This window comes from Castanea sativa, chromosome 9 (assembly GCF_040712315.1).
Source record: "Castanea sativa cultivar Marrone di Chiusa Pesio chromosome 9, ASM4071231v1".
Taxonomy (NCBI): Eukaryota; Viridiplantae; Streptophyta; class Magnoliopsida; order Fagales; family Fagaceae; genus Castanea; species Castanea sativa.
The window spans coordinates 9864282-9882471 of NC_134021.1; the positions used below are offsets into that span (position 1 = coordinate 9864282).

At 35.6% G+C, this 18190-nt stretch overlaps 1 protein-coding gene across 1 annotated transcript in view; it reads left to right on the top strand.

Annotated features, from left to right (window-relative positions):
• Positions 1 to 17855, top strand: part of LOC142608721 (IQ domain-containing protein IQM3-like) — a 32456-nt gene extending 14601 nt beyond the window's left edge. Inside the window, exon 9 of the mRNA XM_075780411.1 lies at positions 17355 to 17855. Coding sequence (XP_075636526.1) covers positions 17355 to 17855 — 501 coding nt within the window. The remainder of the gene's footprint in view (positions 1 to 17354) is intronic.
• The last annotated feature ends 335 nt before the right edge of the window (positions 17856 to 18190 follow it).

The window sequence follows — 18190 nt, forward strand, 5'->3', positions numbered from 1 at the left end:
TACAGCTCCAAACCTCAATCGTGTCAATGAGCCCAACTTGACGAGGATACTAAAGTCTGAAATTTTCGTCCATATCGATGGACAACTACGGGTGGCTCACGTCATCTTCGGCCACACACCAATATCCACCAGTTTCCAAGCCCCTACGTACGTGATTAAGGTGAAGGATCACCAACTGCACCAAATCAATATCGTTGTGCCCAGTTTCCTATTTGGTCCTCCTTCTGAAGGTACTCATCCAGTAGAATTACCTTCCCAGCACAGCGCCGAGGAAGAGGCAACTTCCTCCCATCTGAATCCTGAAGAAGTAGCCAGAGTAGTGGAGGTTTCAGATTCTAAGGAGGATTTCCAAGTTTTTGACCAGCCCTACTCTCCAGAGCCTTTAGGCGCTACCTTCAACCAACTTCCCCCTACGCAAGTTAGTAGTGTCGAGGAAACCCCTGATATACCGATGCAATGGTGCTATAGAGGAAGCTGAAGCCAAACCTGCTCGCCCTCCTCAAGACTTATGCAGGAGGTTTGATCCTTGATGTGGCTATCCAACACCGGCCCTCTACCCCTCTTCTTACCCACACTTCCCATCTTGAAAATGCAGACAAAAAAAGAAAACGAGATGGGAAAGGCAAGAACGTGGTGGAGGAAGGGGAGGTCATCCCCTTCAAGGAGTCTGAACTCCAAAAAGGGGCCAAAATAGCTAAAAAAGCACAGACGAGATCCTTAAGTGAGGGGGCACTTATAGAGAGAGGACGTGTCCGTCGTCCCAGGGTCCAGGTCTGGGATCCTCCCTTGATACTCAATGGAGCCCCTCTTCCCTTAAACTCCTCCATAAGGGACTTCCAAAAGGGGAAGGCAGGCTATGTGGCCAATGCTTTGGAGCAACCACTACTACTACCTCAGGACATGGCCGACTTGAGGACATTTAAGAAACATGAATTGTTTCTAACCTTGAAAAAGGATTTAGCCCTGGTAAGTCTTTTTTCATTTCTTTTTTTTTTTTTTTTTTTTTGCATAGTAGTTATACTATTCCTGCCCTTGAAGAATTTAACTTTCCTTCTTTCTTTCCTTTTTTGAAGGCGATCCAGGCGGCGCATCTCACCAAGGAGTGGGTAGATGATGCCCACAAGCACATGAAATAGGATGAGGCGTGACGCATAGCTATTGTTGACGCCTTTAACTTGGCAGAGTAGAGGATTAAAGACCTCAACATCAAGCTGACTGAGGCAAATCGGGAGAGGAAGAGTGCCGAGGCAGCTCTGGAAGGGGTTGAGAGGCAAGTAGAGAGTTAGTGCCAGCAACTGCGCCAGACCGAGGATTAGCTTGCCATAGCCAAAGAGCAAATAGGAGCTCTGAAGAAGAAGCTGGAAAAGGCTGAGGAAGTTGTTGCCAAGGCCAAGCAAAAGGGGTATGATATTGGGGTAATAGAAATTGAGGATACCCTTAGGGCCCAGGTCACTAGGGTCTGTAGAAGTTATTGCCTTCAAGTATGGAATGAAGTGCTAAACTAAGCTGAGGTAGACACTTTTTCCCCACTAAGGAGGGCAGAAAATGCCTATTACCCCTAGCACTCCATGTGGCAGGCCCTTCCAGTTCCCAAGCTGAAATTGCTCCTCTAACACCTGAACCTAGTTAGGTTGTCTTCTGTCCCTTCCAAGGAGACCAACCAAGCCAAGGATGTGGACAAAGGCAAAGAAACAACCAAAGACAAAGTTCCTGACAAAGAGCCAGCTAAAGAACCAGCTAAGGACTCTTCCAAGGAAAATGGGGCATCCTAGGGCCAGATACTGGTACTGGCTATGCTCCCCTTCACTACTAGGGAAGACCCTAAGAGTAAGGGTGTGGCCCAAGCAACGGCGTCCAAGGCTACTTCCCGAATTGTGGCAAAGGCCAATCCTTCTCCCAAGTCCACTAAGGATTCTATTTAGACCTTGTAATAATTTTCTTTTTTAAGTGTTCTTTTTACATGTATTTATTATTTTATGTTTTCAAACATGTACTTTCTTCGCCTTTTCGAGGCTTTGTCTAATGAAGAGTTATTAAGTTCCTTTATTCTTTATCTTGTTTACATGAAACAAAACATTATTTTATCCATGATCACTGTTTAATTGATGTAGACATAACTTGTAACTTCCTTTGATTAAAATATAACTTACCCTTGACCTTGACAGATGTCCATACAACTTGCAATCTAACCATTATATTTCATGCAATTGGTAATGTAATGTTAACCCTTTAGGCAACTAACGCTTAACATGTTGCAATTTAACTTAAAAACACACCTTGCGTACCTGAGATGTATGGCTAAAAAGATTATGTGTGGTTTAAAGCTCCATTAATGACTTCCAGTAGATGTGAAGCATTGATTTATCCAAGGCATCTAGTCCAAAGAGCACGACCTCACGAAATCAGGCTTATTACCTAAGAACATATCATGGATATACTTGCAAATGCTTTAAGTGATGCTCAGGGGCATTTCTTCGGTCAAGTTATTACAACAAGTGTCTTGGTTATCCATTGTAGATAGATCAGGTACTAATTTATCGAAGGTACGTGGTCCAAAGAATCAGGCTTGACAGAGGTTTTGTTTAGTACTTAGCATAGTAGAAAAACATTAATTTACCCAAGGTATGTGGTTCGAGGAACTAGACATGACCAACGTTCTGTTTAAGAAGTATTAATTTACCCAAGGTATGTGGTCCGAGGAACCAGACATGACCAATGTTCTGTTTAATACTTAGATGAATAAGAAGTATTAATTTACTCATGGTATGTGGTCTGAGAAACCAGGCATGACCAAGATTCTGTTTAACACTTGGATGAATAAGAAGTATTAATTTACCCAAGGTATGTGGTCCGAAGAATTAGGCATGACCAAGGTTCTGTTTAACATTTGGATGAATAAGAAGTATTAATTTACCCAAAGTATGTGGTCCGAGGAATCAGGCACGACCAAGGTTCTGTTTAACACTTGGATGAATAAGAAGTATTAATTTACCTAAGGTATGTGGTTTGAGGAATCAGGCACGACCAAGGTTCTGTTTAACACTTGGATGAATAAGAAACACAGTATATAACGATAGAAAGAAAATATGGCAGGATTGCCTTTCATTAATAAGAGTACATTCGTAGGTTATTTATATTCCATGGACGTGATACAATATTTTCATCTAAATCTTCCAAAAAGCAAGCACCTACACCAGCCACAGAAGTGATGCGTTATAGCCTTTCCCAATTGGGTTTGCAACTATCATGGTCATTAGACTAAGACCCCGAGCTGGAAGGAGTCTCTCTCCTTTGCCTACGGTGCAACTTTCTTCTTAAATGAGCAATATCTAGCGGCATGTGCTTGGTATCTTCTCCATGAGATACATGGCTCCCACTCTTGGAATGACTTCTGCTGTGATGAGTTGTGTGCACACTAACCCTATGGTCTCTCATTCGTTCAAGATTAAAAAATTGATCTTGACATTGGAATCCCACAGATTCTTCACGGTTTGACCCTAAACCTACCATGGTTGGATGAACTCAAGAATGTTCAAATTTCCTACAGGCGGCGCCAATTGTAAGGACACGATTTGCTCCTAAAACCCAAATGAAGGGTCAATGGCCCAAAGAGCTCGAAATAATGAATTTGTTAGAGAGTGGGCTTAAAGATGAACTTTCAATGAGTTAGGTGGATAGTAATCACAGTAGGCCAGTTATTGTTCGAAAGAATAAAACAATAGTTTTGATCAAGAAAAGTTCTCATCGGCCAAGTCCGAGGAGGGTTTGTTCTTATATATCTCTTTTAAGCTTATACAAAATTACAATTCTTGAGTCTACAATAATTTTTCCTTAGATTTTCTGATGATCCCCTTGTGCAATGGGGTTTTTCTCCTTTATATTCCTCTTCCTTCCTTCATCTCAGCCCTTCACGTGTAGATCAGATTGCTGGCTTTGATACTTGTCCTATCAGCACATTCCTGAAATCTTTGTGGGTAGCTGTAAGGCTGAATGTTACTGTTTAGGTATTACCTCCACATTAATGCGGCCAGGGTGTTAGCTGCAGATCATTCAATACAGTGGTAGCAGCTTTCTTCTCATATATTTCCCAACTCTCCTTTGTCTTATCCCTATCTGATGTTTATCCTTGCCAACACGATTGCCTATTGCCTTGTTCTTGATGAAGGGTCGGACCTTTGACCTTTATTCTGTTTAGCCGAGGAGGTACTTCTCCTTGGACAACATTTCCAACTCCTTACGACCAGACTTCTTCCACGACCCATTAACCTGTATGCCTTCATTAGTATTTACCTGTCCTCGGGCTATCTGATGTCCTCGAGCACGGCCCACGGCCCAATACCTATATTTGGGCCCTCCATCCCTACAACACTAAAATTCAATTAATATCTATTATTTAGGCCTTATAATAAAAGACAATTATTATATATGGTGCGATTCAAATCTTATCATAGCTATTTTAAAAAAATCAAAATAAAAAATTTTCTAACTCTATCATAAGCACACCAATTATTATTATTATTATTATAAAAAGTAAGATTTAGCCATACCCAAAAAAAATGGGGGGATAGAATACTAAAGTTCTGTTTAGATACCGCTTACTGCTGAAAAAACTGTAGCAAAATAATTTTAAATGTGTGAATAGTGCCGTGGGACCCAGTTTAAAGCAAAATTTGTGTTTTTCTGTACTTGCGGGTCCTGTAAACACTACATGAGACCCAGAAAAAAAAAAATACTAAATGCCAAACGTCCCATTTATCAGTGCTGTCCAAACTTACACTAAGAATATACAATTACCTCGTCAAACATGGATTAGACCAAGTCCTTGCACTGTGCCTGAAGCCCAGGTAAGTCCATGTTATCTTGGATTAGACCAAGTCCTTGCTCTGTGCTTGAAGCCCAGGTAAGTCCATGTTATTTCAAGGAGACTAGACTGAAAATTGGAGGGAAAAGGTAGAGCTCGTTGGTGAGGAGAAACACGTTGAAGCTGAAAAGGCTTTTTAAATTGTGAATGAATAATTTCTCAATTAGACTAAGTAATTTTTTTTGAGAAGATCAATTAGACAAGTAGGTGTGATATATCACAAAGAAATTTGTTTACTCTAAAGAACAGGAGTTACATTGCCCTCAAAAAAAAAACAGGAGTTAGGTACATGCGTTCACTGCCATGTGACTGTAAGTATTCCCAAATTTCAGTTCATGTTGCAATAAAATTGCTAGGTCTTCTTATAGAAATAAATAATTGGTGCTAACTTTTCGCCCGCATTCGCCTTGTTTATATTTAAAAAATTATTATTATATATATTTTTTAAATATGAAATATATGTGCTTTAGCTTTCAAATTTTGAATTTATGATGTTTTTTGGTGTTTTGTTTATTATGAGAAATTTATATGTTTAAGTTTCAAGAAATAAATTGGTTATATTTTTTAAATGTGAGGAAAATATTGTGAAACTTACAAAAAAGATAAAGGTAATGACTAAAACTACCACTATAGCGCCAATTAATAACAATCGGAAGACTAATTTTTGCCACTAATTGAAGAAAAGGTTCTGAGAGAATTTGCATTCCTGACTAGGTCAGAGTTTGTGTTCAATTATAGTAGATATTCCCTATTATAGAATTATTAGTTTAAGTGTTAAAAAGTTATAGCTACCTTAAAAGTTAAAACCGTTTTATGATGATATATTTTTTTAAGAAATGATATGTCCATAACATTTTCACAACATTTTTACAACAAATTTTAAGTGGCAGGTTGTTACTGGTTGTTATTGTTGGGGTAAAGAAGTAAATTTAGTGTTAGGTTCAAATTTGAACCAATAACAACTAAATACCTATGATTTGTTGTGAAAATATTGTGGACGTATCACTTTTTTTTTTTTTTTTTTATAATCAAATCACCGACTTATTTTTAATGTAGTTGGAATTTTCATACCTTGTCTTTTGTTCAGTGACAAGAAATTTTACTAATTACAATTGACTACTCACTAACTACACAATCTTATGGTCCATGGTATCCTTCATCATTAATTTGGAAGTTCACCCTCAATTCAAGTGGGCTGTTGGAAGTTATTCATAATAATATTACCAAAAAGCAATTCCATGAGATTATCCTAGTAGCTTTTACCTTTTAGGGTCTCATGATATAGGTCCATGAGATCATATATTTAAAGTTACTCTCATGATATAGGTTCATGAGATCATATATTTAAAGTTACTTGCATAGTGTACGTGCCGACGGGGGAACTATATACACACCTAGGAAAATAGTTGGGTATTCTAAGAGTTCTAAATACTTATGTTAACCAAAAAAAAAAAAAACTAGGAAGAAGCATTTGAAACAGCCCTTGGCTATGGAATGTAGGCTTGAATTGAGTTTAGACTCTAGACCTCCCTTTTATTGAGGCAACATGCTTTAGTTATGAAGGTATATATCATTATATCTATCGGAGGAGGAAATAAATAATCACCTTTGAACAATTCGATTTGAGTGGTACCTCCAAACATCTCCATAGGGGACGTCTAGGGTTCTATCCATCAACCCAATAAAACTCTTAATGTAGAGAAAAAAAGGTAAATAACTCATTACTTATGTGCCATTTACAATGAACTATCTTTACTTTGTACATCTTTGCAATTTTATTTTTGTCAACACAAGGACAAATTAAGTATTGACCTTAACAATTACTACAAGCATGCACGTTTTTAGTCCTTTTGATGCCTCTTCATACCTTCTAATGGGAAATGAGTTTCATATTCTATTTCAAGTTAAAACAATTTTTTTAATGGAAGGTAGAGAAAAATAAAGATGATAGAGAGAGAAAGTAGGGAGCATGTGGAGGGGTTGGTAACTTGAGATTTAGGATTAATAAAAAATAATAATAATAATGACCCAAAGATTATTTCAAAGTATATGTAGGGACCATCATGATATGGTCGACACTAGCTGGATCAATCAATCACTATTATAGGAAATTCTCTATCACTTTGAAAACAGTTTGTCTTATACAACAAAAACCATATATCATGAAATGGAGATTCAAATCCTAACATATATTCTCTATTGTCCACAACGTAGCTACCCGGGAAGCTTCTTCTCATATCAAAGTGACCTAATCTTATTAGTTATTCCTTTCATGTCCTATCGGGTCTTTGTTAGAGGTAAGGAAGCTAGGCTAGTTCCCTGTGAATTGGTCTTTATTTTTTGGTTTCTTTTTTCTTTGATTTCTAATGCGGTATTCTTATTTAGGGGGAAAAAAGAGAGATATTCTTGGTAAAGTAATTATCCATTCAAGCACATAAAAGACTTTTACTATAATTGATGTACTATTTTTCAATTAACTATGGGCACGTCGGCCACCTCTCTATTATTATTATTATTATTTTTTTGTCGTTTTTCCATCATTATTGCATTATTATCAATGTAACCAAGTGTAATTGATGCCATTTATATCATTAGGGATGGACCTAGGTGGGGGCCTAAGGGGGGGCCAAGCCCCCGGGCCCAAAAATAAAAAAAATTTAGTAGCTAAAACTTTCAAAAAAGAAAAAAGAAAAAAAAACTAATCACACAAGACTCCTGTGTGATTAGTTTTTATGACAATGGCTCGAATAAGAGAGACATCGGATTTGTTGGAAATTACAAGCTTCCTTTTATTATACCACATCATGCAAAATAATGCTTCCTATTCTTCTTTTCTTTTTCTTATTTACTTTTTAAAATTTTTTTTTATACGAGCGATAATGTGGAAATAGAATGGAGTTACTTAAGCTTAGCTCAAATTTAGAACCTCGAGACGCATTAAAATCTGTAGTGATTTTTGTTTGTTAGTAAATAATTTCTATCCTCAAGATTTTACAGATTATGACAAACAAGTGTTGGAGAAGGAGATCATTTTGAGCATAATGTAGTCCAGGATCCAGAGTTCAAAAAATTGAACAGTTTATCTGAGTTGTGTCAATGGTTAGTGAAAACTGAAAACTCAGAGCGAGCATTTTCAGCTATGAAAGTTGTCAATACTACAAACTTGTTTATAGAATTGTGAGACTTGTGCTTACTCTTCCAGTTTCTACTGATACTACAGAGCGAGCATTTTCAGCTATGAAAGTTGTCAATACTACAAACTTGTTTATAGAATTGTGAGACTTGTGCTTACTCTTCCAGTTTCTACTGATACTACAGAGCGAGCATTTTCAGCTATGAAAGTTGTCAAAACTAACTTTCGAAACAAAATGGAAAATGATTTTTTGATGGACTCTTTGATATTATACATTGAAAAGGATATTGCTTCGACATTTAGTTTGGATTCAATGAATCATAGATGATTTGAAACAGTGTCAAGTTCCCTTTTCATAGATGATTGTATTAAGAAATAATAGTGTTTTGTGTATTTTGTTTTTGTTGGTAGATGACTGCATCTTAATATATTAAGAAACAATGATTTTTGGGTATTTGTCTTGGTTGATAGTTTATTAATACTATATGGATACGTATTTGAATTTTTATTTTCACTTATCTCCGGCCCCCCAGCTTGAAATCCTAGGACCGTCCCTGTATATCATATATCCACTCAAATGGTTTGTCACCGCAATTTTCTCGCCCAAAAATTTTAATGTCGCATAAAATGCTACAATTATAATAGATTGTGAGTAGTGGAGAAAAAGGTTTATGTGAAAATAGCGGGTAACCAATCATAATCTAACATGTAGAATAGCTGTGAAAAAAATTGTGGCATTTTATGTGGTACTAAAAATACTTGATGAGAGGTTTACCCAAAAAAGAAAAAAAAAAAAAAAAGCCTAGAGGAGGTTGATTAAAGTTTAAAACAATCTATCAGAGCAAATCATTTTTTATTTTTTGAAAAAAAGATCAGAGGAAAGCATTAAAGATTAAATAAAATAGCCTTTATATCTTCCTCATGAACACCGTTGATTGATTCAAAAAGTGCATAGCATACTCAAATGACACTCTTTCTGAGTCTTTCTTAGTTTTGAAAGGTCAAATGCAAATGCAAAGTTTTTTTGCTATTCAAATGCAAATGTAAGTAAAACACGTACTTACCCTTATCCGTATATGAAAGCATTAATTTTTAGAGTACTCTGTTTTAAGATGAGGCTTTTTTAAGAAAAAAGGAAAAACCATTGAAAATATTATCTTAATAAGGATTTGATTGGATACCGCTTATTTTGCTGAAAACAATAAAAAAATTATAAAAAAGTTACTGATCACTTTGTGATTACTGTTCATATGCCTTGGTGCACTGTTCATGTCCCATGAACAGTGCACCAGGCGTTGGTCCCAAAAAAAAAGAAAAAAAAAAGCTGAAAACGCAAAAAAAAAAAAACCAGATGCAGGGAGTATCCAAATGCATACTAAATTGTGTTTTTGTTTTTTGGTAAAAGAAAAATGTAAAATCACAACAAAAACAGAGTTATCATGTTTAAACTTTTTAAAGTCTTCTTCATGCTCTTTGAAAAAAACAGTTCGCAAAAAATTTAGGAGCTGTTTGGTATGACATTTCAAACAATAGTTTTTAATTTTTAAACAACATTACACGTATTTCTATACACTTTTTCATCCATACTTATTTTCAAAAACACTTCATTTGTTTCAGTGTAAAATATTTGCAGAAAAATATTTTGTTATTTTACAATGTTTGTTTTGCAGTAAAATATTTAGTCAAAAGTAAATTATCTTCAGTCAACCAAATCAATTTAAGCAAATTTGTGTAAAATATTTTACACTTAAAATTTTGGTAAAACATTTTACATTTGCTAACTAGCTCTCCTTCTGATAACTCTCACCCTCCCTCCCTCTCAGACTCTCAGTTCTCTCACAGTCACAACTCACAACCCAACGTTCCTCCTCTCACCTCTTAATCCATCTCACTCAAAACCTACCTGTAGCACCATCCACCAACCAGCGCCACCCGTCGATTGGCATCACCCCTCGACCGGCGCCACCCACAGACCGACTCCACACCTCCTCCCTCCTCTTGCCTTTCTCACGGAATCAGATCTGACTACTGAGCGGCAGATTGGGTTTTTGGTGGTTGTTTTGATCTTGCTGGTGACTGTTTTGATCTCGCCGCTGCTAGATTTGCTGGGTTGTTGCATTTTTTTTGCTGGGTTGTTGGATTTTCAGATTAGATTCTTTGTTCGTGGGTTTTCTTTTCAGGTCTTTGATCTGGATTTGTGGGTGGTTTTGCCTTTCTGATATGGATTTTTGGGTTGTTGGTGGTTGTTTTTTGAGTGGTTGGTGGTTGTTTTTTTTGGTAGTTGGGGGCAGTTTTTTGAATCTTTGGTGGTGGTTTTGATGGTTGTTTTTTGAGTGGTTGGTAGTGATTTGGTGGTTGGTGGTGATTGTAGTGGCTAGTGGGTGTTTGGGTAGGTGGATGATGGTGGCCGATGGGATGGGATTACAGGGTGTGTTTTTGCAATGGTTGGTGGTGGCTGGGTATGTAGTGGCTGATGACGGCTGATTTATATTTTCAATATTTATGTCACAACACTTTCAAACACTTGCAAATGTTTTACAAGTAAAATATTTATATGTAAAATGTTTTACATTTGAAAATATTTTCCGTTGAAACAAATAGAGCGAAAATATAAATAATATTACTAAAACAACTTTATCCTTATTTTCTTCAGATACAATTAAAGAATCTGACAAACAAAAAGTGGTCTCAAAGTGCTAGCTATGACCAAACAAATTTTGCTTTTGTTTTCAACACAGATTATATGACTTTGACTTCATTTTCACCGTCTTTGAATAAACTTCGAACTCCAAAGTCGGGGACTTCGAAGGAGGGATGCATATTACATATTCTTTGAATTCCTTTTTATTTTTGTTTTATTTTTGTTTTGCTTTTTAGATTTGAATTCAAAAAAAAATATGAATTTATATTTCTACGTTTTCATTTAGGGTCCATTCGGTTAGAGGAGTGGAAAAGTGGAAGTAGGGATGACAATGGGGCGAGGCGGGGCTGAAAGATGGAGTCTTCGTCCCCGGCCCGCATGATTTTGTCTTGCCCTATCCCTGCCCTGCCCCGCATGACAGGGAAAACTTTCTCACCCCATCCTTGCCCCTTGGGGCCCCGCCTTGCCCCGTAAAACTCTACCTTTTGTTAATTTTCCCTACGACTAGTACAATTTTTTTAATGAAACATATTTCATTAATTAAAATATACTTGAAATTATAACTAAATTTATCCCATCAAATCAAATCAATTTTTAGAAAAGATTGAATAAAATATCCAAGTGTTTAACAAGACAATCACACAAAAAAAAAAAAATCTCATAGTATAACACATAACAAAATAAAGGCAAAGAATCACATTGGGTAGAATAAAATAAGTTAATATTAATATATTTGTTTAAATAGTAGGAGTTTAGGGTATGAAAAATTTACAATTATAACACGGGGCGGGATAGGGTGGGGATGGGGAGGGGCGGGACGGGTCTAAAAAGTCTAAACCCATCCCCACCCCGCCCTGTGGTGTGGGACTAAAATCTTGCCCCATTCCCGCCCCACCACCTTTGCAGGGTGGAGAAAAACTGCACGGAGCGAAGTAGGGAGGGGCGGGTTAAGCGGGGCAAGGCAAAATTGCCATCTCTAAGTAGGTGGATGAAAAATATTTAGTTTTCCCTCTTGTGTGTTTGGTTGGAAGGGTGGAAAAGTAGGAGGGTGGAAAACTCTTTTGTTTGGTTGGAGAGAAAAAAGTGAAGGATAGAAAATGTAATTTATATAAATTGACTATTATACCCTTATTACATAAATAATATAAAATTTACCATATCATATATATATATATATATAAATTTTTATTATTATAATGTAAAAATTAATGTCATATGAAAAAAAAAAACAAAAAATCAATAAGAAAAAAAAAGATTAATGAGGACAATAGATCAGGTCACGTTGAAAAAAAAAAAAAAAGAAAGAAAGAAGAGAACGTCACGTTAAAAAAAAAGAAAAAAAACAGAGAGAAGAGAACGTCACGTTGAAAAAAAGAGAGAGAAGAGATCATCACGTTGAAAAAAAAAAGGAAAAAAAAAAAGAGAGAGAAAAGAACCTGGGAGGAAAAAAAGTAAAATAAGTTTGAGGGCATTTTTGTAAAAGTGCTATACTAGCACTTTTCTCCCTAGATTTACCTCCCAATTTGGGAGGAAAAAAAATGTGGGTTCGGAGAGAAAACTTTCTCCCGGGTTTTCTCTCCTTCTTATTTTCCTTCCCCAACCGAACAGTGTAAAACAATATTTTTCACCCTATTTTCCCCTCTCTATTTTCCATCCTCTCTATTTTCACCCCAAACGAACACACCCTAAGGGTCCGTTCGGTTAGAGGAGTGGAAAAGTGGGAGGATGGAAAATTGTGGGAGGATGGAAAAGTAGAAGGATGTAAAATATTTAGTTTTCCCTCTTGTGTATTCGGTTGGAGGGGTGGAAAAGTGGAAAGGTGGAAAACTCTTTTGTTTAGTTGGAGAGAAAAAGGGAAGGATGGAAAATGTAATTTATATAAATTGACTATTATACCCTTATTACATAATATGTAAGAAATAGATTTATTTGTATTCATTACATAATATAAAATTTATCACATCATATATATAAATTTATATTATTATAATGTAAAAATTATAATAGTGTACATATAAATTTAATTAGTAAAAAGGTGGTTACAAAATCAGGTCATGTTGAAAAAAAAAAAGACGAGAATGTTGAAAAAAAAATAGATCAGGTCACGTTGAAAAAAAAAAAGTTGAAAAAAAAAAGTGGGAAGAGGGCATTTTTGTAAAAGTGCTACTATAACACTTTTCTCCCCACATTTTCCTCCCGAATCGGGAGGAAAAAAAATGTGGGTCTGGAGAGAAAACTTTCTCCCGAGTTTTCTCTCATTCCTATTTTCCTTCCCCAAATGAACAGTAAAAAATAACATTTTTCACCTTATTTTTCTCTCTATATTTTCCATCCTCCTTATTTTCATCTCCAAACGGATGGACCCTTAAGGTTTGTTCGGTTGGAAAAGTGGAAAAGTGGGAGGATGGAAAATTGTGGGAGGATGGAAAAGTGGGAGGATCGAAAATATTTAGTTTTCCCTCTTGTGTGTCCGGTTGGAGGGGTGGAAAAGTGGGAGGGTGGAAAATGTAATTTATATAGATTGACTATTATACCCTTGTTACATCATATGTAAGAAATAGATTTATTTGTACTCATTACATAATATAAAATTTATCACATCATATCTGTGGGGGGTAAAAGTGCTTGAATAGATGTTTGGGCTTTGGGCCTGATTGGTTGATGCAAGTTTGATTGGTCAGGGTCCATAGGCCCACAGGTCAGTCCGCACTACAGTAGTCCGAGGAGGAGTATATCATCGGACAGGCCCAGCAATGGCCCTGGGACTTGCTAAACGGGTTAGAGGCAGAATTCTGGAAGAACTGGTGGGTAAAAGTGTGATCCAAGCAACCTTTAGAAGCAGAAGCATGTGAGAAATATCTGAGGAAAAAGCTGCTACCACCACATTAAAGGCCATACATCTACCTCCCTGGTCGCATTAATGGAGAAATGACCTCTGAACAGTAGAATTCAACCTTCCTGCCACTATTTGAAGACTTCAAGAAGGTGGTAGACGGGATAAGTATCTAAAAGGAAGATTTGTGTGACACGTGGATGAAACATGGAAGAAGAAGAAGTATATAAGAAGACAAGAGAGGAAAGAAAGAGGTACCTGCTTCTTAGCTAAAAAAGAACTAAGAATTGTAAACTTTGGCATAGAAAGAGAAGTACTATACAAATCGTCATCGACTTACGTCCGATGAGGTTTCTTTGTCATATTTGTTTATCACTTGCATAGATTATGACACTCTAGCCTGTTAATCAACTTCCAACATCCCAAACCTAGGTTTCAAACCCATACTCTACAAATTTCATTGTATAAGGCTCATTAGGCCTGAGCTCATCACTCGTTTTTGGGTCCGGGTACAATTGTGCACTTACAATATATATAAATTATTATTATTTTTATTATTATAATGTAAAAATTTGATTAGGTCAAGTTGAAAAAAAAATGTTCAGGTAATGTTGAAAAAAAAAAAACGTTCAGTAACGTTGAAGAAGAAAAAGAAAAAGAAGAAGAAAAATGAACAGAACGTAACGTTGAAGAAGGGAAAAAAAAAAGTGATGAGAAGCATCAGGTGGGATGGGGGCTTTTTAGTAAAAGCCCCCATCCCAATGTTTTCTCCCACCATGTTCCTCCCAATTTGGGAGGAAAATATTTGTGGGCCAGGGAGGAAAATTTTCCTCCCGGTTTTCCGTTTTTCTTATGTTTTCTCTCCAAGCGAACAATAAAAAATGCCTATTTTCCTCCCTTAATTTTCATTTCTTCTTATTTTTACTCCAAACGAATGGGTCTTAGTCAAAACGAGTGAAGTGACATGTTCACTAATTTCTTATAAATGACTAAAGGACTCATCAGTCATCAACTGTTAAATTCCATCAAGTCAGACCTGCACAGTTACTAAAGTGACCCGTGTAAATTTTTTTTATAAAAAAAAGTAATTTTCTTAGAATAGAGAATAATAGCTAAACCGAAAAAAGGTGTATTTCATATTCAAATTAGGTATTTTAAAACAAATTTCTAAATAAACTCAAATGTGAAAATGTTTGCGTGTGTGTGTGTGTGTTTTTTTTTTTTTTTCAACTTCTTAAAAATAATAATAAAACACCATTTATTTTGTAGAACCAGATAACACCTTGCAGTCTCCACAATTGACTCCATAGTTTTTTGTTCTCCACAAAAAAGAAAAAGTGCAATTGATTTGTCCTTGATATCACTCACGACTTTTGGAACCCAAGTCTGCGTTGTAGTGTTGTACTATGCGTACGTTAGGAATAATTAATTATTTTAATTAATTAATTTTATTTAAATGAAAATTAGATAAGAGTATATCTATACAATAAATAAATGAGTTTTTAAAAAGGTGACGGGGTGTTTGGCAATAATATTTAAGCAACAACTTTCGTATTTAAACAATACAACACAATACATATTTAAAAAGGTTATGGGGTGTTTGGCAAGACTGCTCCAGGTGTCCTTTTTTAAAGCTTACACATGGCTCTACTCATTGATAATATGCTTAATTTTTATATTTGAACTGTGGCTGTGATGTTCAGAAATTCTAAACCAAGTGCTCATATTTGTTGTTTAAGGCACACATTAACTATTTATTTTTTAAATTTTTTTTATAAAAAATTAAAAAAACTGTTAAAACAATTAATTACATTTTTGTTTTTTCATGTTTCTTAAAGATAGTTTACTAATGTATATCCGTTAGTAAATCCCATTCATAATAACTGTACACTGTACACTGATGCGTTGTTGGATATACGCTCTGTTTGTTTTGCTGGAAAACTTTCTGTAAAGATAGTTTTCCACATTTTTCAGTGTTTGGTAGCACAAAAAAAAACTGGTCAACGGAAAACTATCTTTAGTCAATGGAAAATCCTAATAAAAAGAAGGCTTGTTTTTTATAGCTTGTTTTCTAAAATATTTTTTTGGAAAACAATCTCTCTCTCACTCTCACTCTTTCTCTTTTCCCTTTTCTTTTTCTTTCCTCACACCCTCATTGTCACTCACTCTAGTCTCTCATCTTCCATAGATCTCTCTCCCTCACTCTCTCTCCATATTTCTCTTCTCCTTTATAACACAGTTCTTTGAGTAAATTTTTTTTCCCTCATTGCTCAGTAATTATTTCATTCCTCTCTACTAACTTGAAAGAGAATATATTTGCAGCAGTAATTATTCATTCCTCTCTACCAAAATCCCAATTCTTTATTTTGAATTACAAACTTGATTTTATTCTTTTCTCTAAGAAACTTTTGGTTTGATGGATTCCATGTATAAGTTTTTTTTTCACATAAAAGTGCTAGAAAAATAAAATAAAAAATAAAAAAGAAGAAATATGGAATGAATGAAGTAAAAGACGAAAGCTTTAAACATAATGCCTATATGGCTCTAAATTGCTTTTACATAAGATAATCTTTTTTGTTGATAGATACATTATGCAGATTTCATGTAGTAATGATATATTATGTAAATACATTATATAAATACATAATTTTGAGTAATATTAAAGACTTTTGGTTGACCATAGTAGACAATTAGTGTACCAGCAAAAAAAGTAGACAATGAAAAGTTATTGTTATTTTGTACTTATTAAAGATGTATTCCACTGTCAATTTTATGTATATAGACAAATAATTGATATATATATATATATGTGTGTGTGTGTGTGTGTGGACGTTTCTGTCTATATATATGAGCAAGATGAGTGGTAGAGATCATGAAAATTTGACAACTAATTTTTATTATATCTATTGTCAAAATTTTAGTATGAAAACTAAATTCATTCTTGGTTTTTTTTTTTTTTTTTTTAATATTGATTACATTAGTTAGTTTACATAATACGCATGTTTTAAATTACACAAGAAATATAAAAAATTAAAATTAAAATTTGCATACCAAACACCAAAAAACATTCTCAAGCTCATTTTCAAGGTCGTTACCAAACACTGGAAAATGATATAGTTTTCTAGAAAATACTCTTTGGAAAATGAACCATTTTTCAGATAACGTTAATACTGAAACAAACAGAGCGATAGTAGATGGTTGTCTTGTTGTCTTCTTCTTTTCCTACGCACATGCGCACAAAAGTTACATGTTAGAATGCCAAATCAAAGTTCTGGTTCTGGTAAGATGCGCTCATCTTGCATCTGATCTTTTGCTTTAATTTTCAGTCCGTATCTCCTACAGTGGACATTACCGACCAACAGATGACAGCCTTCACAGCTTTTTATCCCTTCTCAAGGAAAATGGGCTGAACCTTGATGAAATTCAGGTAATTGTTCATTTGTCTGACCACATTGCTCATAATTGTCATTCTAAAAAAGCTTGGTGCTTACTTGGCAAAGAAAAGTTTGGATAGTGTAAAAGAATGGGGCGGGGGGGGGGGGGGTAAAAAATCAAATCAACCTAATATCAGGAAAGAAGATTTTCTAAAACGATGCAAAAAACATGGCATTTCAATGGGCTGAGAGTTCTGCGTTGTTAAACTTCAGATTACAGAGCAGTCAAATGGATTGGTTTTTTTATTTTGATGATTAGATTGTTACAATGGGGAGGGAGGGTTTGAACCCTGAACGTCTCTTTTGGAAAAACCAGGAGGTGCGGATTGAGCTACAACCGTACTAGAACCGGAGTGTCTTTTCTGATCACATTACTTGTCTGTGGTCTGGTTATTTCAAAGTTAAAATGCCTTCTGTAATTGCCTGACAAACTTTTGCAACCTTGTTTTCAGGTATGCAAAGCCAATGAAGATTCGGATGCCTATGACGAGGGCAAACTCAATGGGAATGGGACTTCAGTTGAAGGGTCGATGACATCAAAAACTCAAGAACTCGATATTCCAGATGAAGAAGAGAAACCCCCATCCCCAGAATCAACTGAATTTCCTCAAACTGAAACCAAAACCATTTACGAAAGGACACTGTCTGGTGGTCTCCAAAGCCCGAGAGCTGAGATTCCCAAGACTGCAATATTGCCACGAATCAATTCCAAAAAGGGAGCAAAATCATACCAATTAGGCAATCAGCTCTCATGCAAGTGGTCAAGTGGAGCTGGACCAAGAATTGGTTGTGTTGCTGACTACCCCGAAGTACTGTGGCAACATGCCTTGGAGTTTGTTAACCTGTCTCCAAGAACTCTACCCACACCATCAGCGTTCAGGCGAATGGCTGGTCTTGCATCACCTACTGCATCATCTATACCTCACAAGTCACAACGAGTCGGATATCAGTAATGGTGATGGGACCTCTGCTGATTAAATTCATATATCACTTAGTTTTTGCATTCTGCCTAACGAATGCTTAGTGTACGTATCTATTCTTTATGTTACCTAAAAAGAGAATAATGCTTTTTAGGTCTAAGCATGTTCCATAATCTGTACTTATTTTCTGTTTGACCCACTATATTGGAATTCCAATTGGTGGTAAAAAATGAAAGTTCGGACTTGTGTTAAAAATACAAGAGCTGTTTAGACCCAAAATTAATAAATTACGGCTCAGTTGATTTTACTCTAACTCAAACTAAGTACGAAATAGAGTAAATGCGAACGAACAAATAATAAAACTACTC